Source organism: Gekko japonicus, unplaced genomic scaffold, assembly GCF_001447785.1.
Source record: "Gekko japonicus isolate JY-2015 unplaced genomic scaffold, Gekko_japonicus_V1.1 scaffold31, whole genome shotgun sequence".
NCBI classification, from domain to species: Eukaryota; Metazoa; Chordata; class Lepidosauria; order Squamata; family Gekkonidae; genus Gekko; species Gekko japonicus.
The window spans coordinates 881,045-883,389 of NW_015161404.1; the positions used below are offsets into that span (position 1 = coordinate 881,045).

The following is a 2,345-nucleotide window of genomic DNA, read 5'->3' on the forward strand; positions in this document are numbered from 1 at the left end:
CCCCCCCGCTCGACGAGAGTTTCCCTCGGAAACAAAACAACGCGGCAAAGAACTTCGGAGTGAGATCGAAGGAAAGGGGAAATCTGGCAATACGTGGATCAGTGGGGGTGCTTAATTGTGCTTGGGTTTTTTAAAAAAGGCTTTGCCACGTCAAAGCAAACCCACCGTTTTAGTGGCAGAGCCGTTTTTTGAGACTGGGACGCTGTCCCGAGTCCCCCCCCGCCCTCCGAAAGGGCCGCGATCCCACCTCTCCCTGCTGCTGGAAGGCTTGTCAAACTCCCCGCTTCCGTCTCCACCAGATCCTTTCTGCAGGTCGCTGTCTGAGCGATTCTTGCTCTGTTTCTCCTGAGTGACCTCACATGCTTCGTTACTAAGTGAGAAGCTGAGTTATTTTGACTTTGGACGAGGATTTCTGTGCGTCAGAATTTCCATCGCCAAAAGCATCCTTTCTCTGCACCTGCTGCAAGATTTCACCTCTCAACCCCTTCCCATGAGGCATGGAAGAGGTGCGTGTGGGCATTTTATTTCCAAAATGACCTAAATGGACACCCCCACACCCCCAAGCCATTCCAGGCGAAGAGTGTGACCTTCCAAGAAATGGACTTTATCACGTAAAAGGAGGCCAACAGGTGAAAAAGAAGAAGAAGACCCTTGGCAAGCAGCAGGAGTCTGGCCACGTCATTGAATGAAGGAAGCCCTCCCCATCCCCGGCACCGGAACTGCGCGATTCGGTGCCCCCCCGCATCCAAGAGAGAGGGGCTCCTCCCTACATTCGCGCCTCGCCGTCGATTTAACCTCGCTGGGCCCCGTTGGCCAGACCAGTCGGATGCCCACTGGAAGCCAGGGGGGGGGACTGTCCTTGGGCGGGCCTCCAGGGCCGCGACAGGAGGAAGCCGAGAGCGCCGGGCTGCAGCTTCTCTCCGCGCCTCCCCCACTCGCTGCCCCTCGAAGTTTGGGAGGAGGGCGGAATCCAGCCAGTGGCTCCCTGTTGGGATTCTTTGATTCAGGGTCGATGGTTGTATTGCAAACACAAGAGCCACACTTAGTAAAAGAAAAATATCTTTACTATAAACCAAAATAAAACATAGGTATGGTACTTTGGATAAAAGAAATAAAATAAAAAGTTACATACTTGCCATTACTCTCAGTAATATATGCTAACAGCTAGATCTTTCTATGTCTCTTGGCTTCTAGAAGAGAACTACCGCTTTGGTTCACACAAAGGGCCATAAACTTGTGAATACATGAATGCTAGATCAAAGCATTTCTACAAACAAGATGTTAGTTGACCAATACAAAGGTTACAGGTCACTTCATTAGGATAAACAACTCCCACAGACTTTCCAGCCGTTGTAACATCCTGTTTGCTAACAAACAACACTTAACTCTGTAATGACTGAAGTGTGAGCAATTTGCAATTCCAACACTCCCAGCCTCTCTGCGGCTCCCCGCCGGGCTCAGCACGGGTGCGTAAAGCCAGGCCTGCCCGCTGGGCACCAAGTCCGAGCCAACTCGGGAGACACAGGGCGGACTCACTGCAGACGGCCTGCGGGGCAGCCAGACACTCGCCCGGAGTCCCTCCTGCTAGTTTGGGACACGGCTTGACCGAGGGCAGCGCGTCGTCTTCCTGGAGGCGAAGCCAGAGGTTGGCCCGCCGGTTCCTCCCGAGGCCAGAACTTGACGGGGAAGACCCGGCGACGTCCGCCTCCTGGGCACTCCGCGCAACTCCCAAGCAGAGGGGGGGGACCCCTGGCCAGCTTTGCCCGCTCTGAGAGCCCCCTCCCCCCTTCAAGTGGCCTCTCCCGGAGGAGCTGGTGCAGGAGGGGGGGAGAGAAGCTTGAAGCGCCGCCCCCGGCGCGGAGGGGCGGGGCGGTCGGCGGAGGCAAGGGAGCCCGCCCTCGGCCCGCGGGGCTGTAGTCTGGCTCGGCCGCGGAGGGGCGCGGAAGCTCTCCTCCGGCCGGCCGGGATGCTGCTGGCCCGCGCGGGCTGCTGCCGTCGCTGTCGCTGCGCCCGAGCCGGGCGGCCCCGCTCGCTATGAACGGCTACGGCTCGCCCTACTTGTACATGGGCGGCCCGGTGGCCCAGCCGGCCCGGGCGCCCCTGCAGCGGACGCCCAAGTGCGCGCGGTGCCGCAACCACGGGGTGCTGTCCTGGCTGAAGGGCCACAAGCGCTACTGCCGCTTCAAGGACTGCACCTGCGAGAAGTGCATCCTCATCATCGAGCGGCAGCGCGTCATGGCCGCCCAGGTGGCCCTCCGCCGCCAGCAGGCCAACGAGAGCCTCGAGAGCCTCCTCCCGGACACCCTCCGCGCCCTCCCCGCCGCCGCCGCCGCCGCCGGGAACCC

The 2,345-nt window shown here is 59.4% G+C and overlaps 1 protein-coding gene across 1 annotated transcript in view; it reads left to right on the forward strand.

Moving 5' to 3' along the window:
- The first annotated feature begins 2,034 nt into the window (after positions 1-2,034).
- DMRT3 (doublesex and mab-3 related transcription factor 3) overlaps positions 2,035-2,345 on the forward strand; it is a 19,543-nt gene continuing 19,232 nt past the window's right edge. Inside the window, 1 exon segment of the mRNA XM_015425989.1 lies at positions 2,035-2,322. Within this exon segment, the coding sequence (XP_015281475.1) occupies positions 2,035-2,322 (288 nt within the window).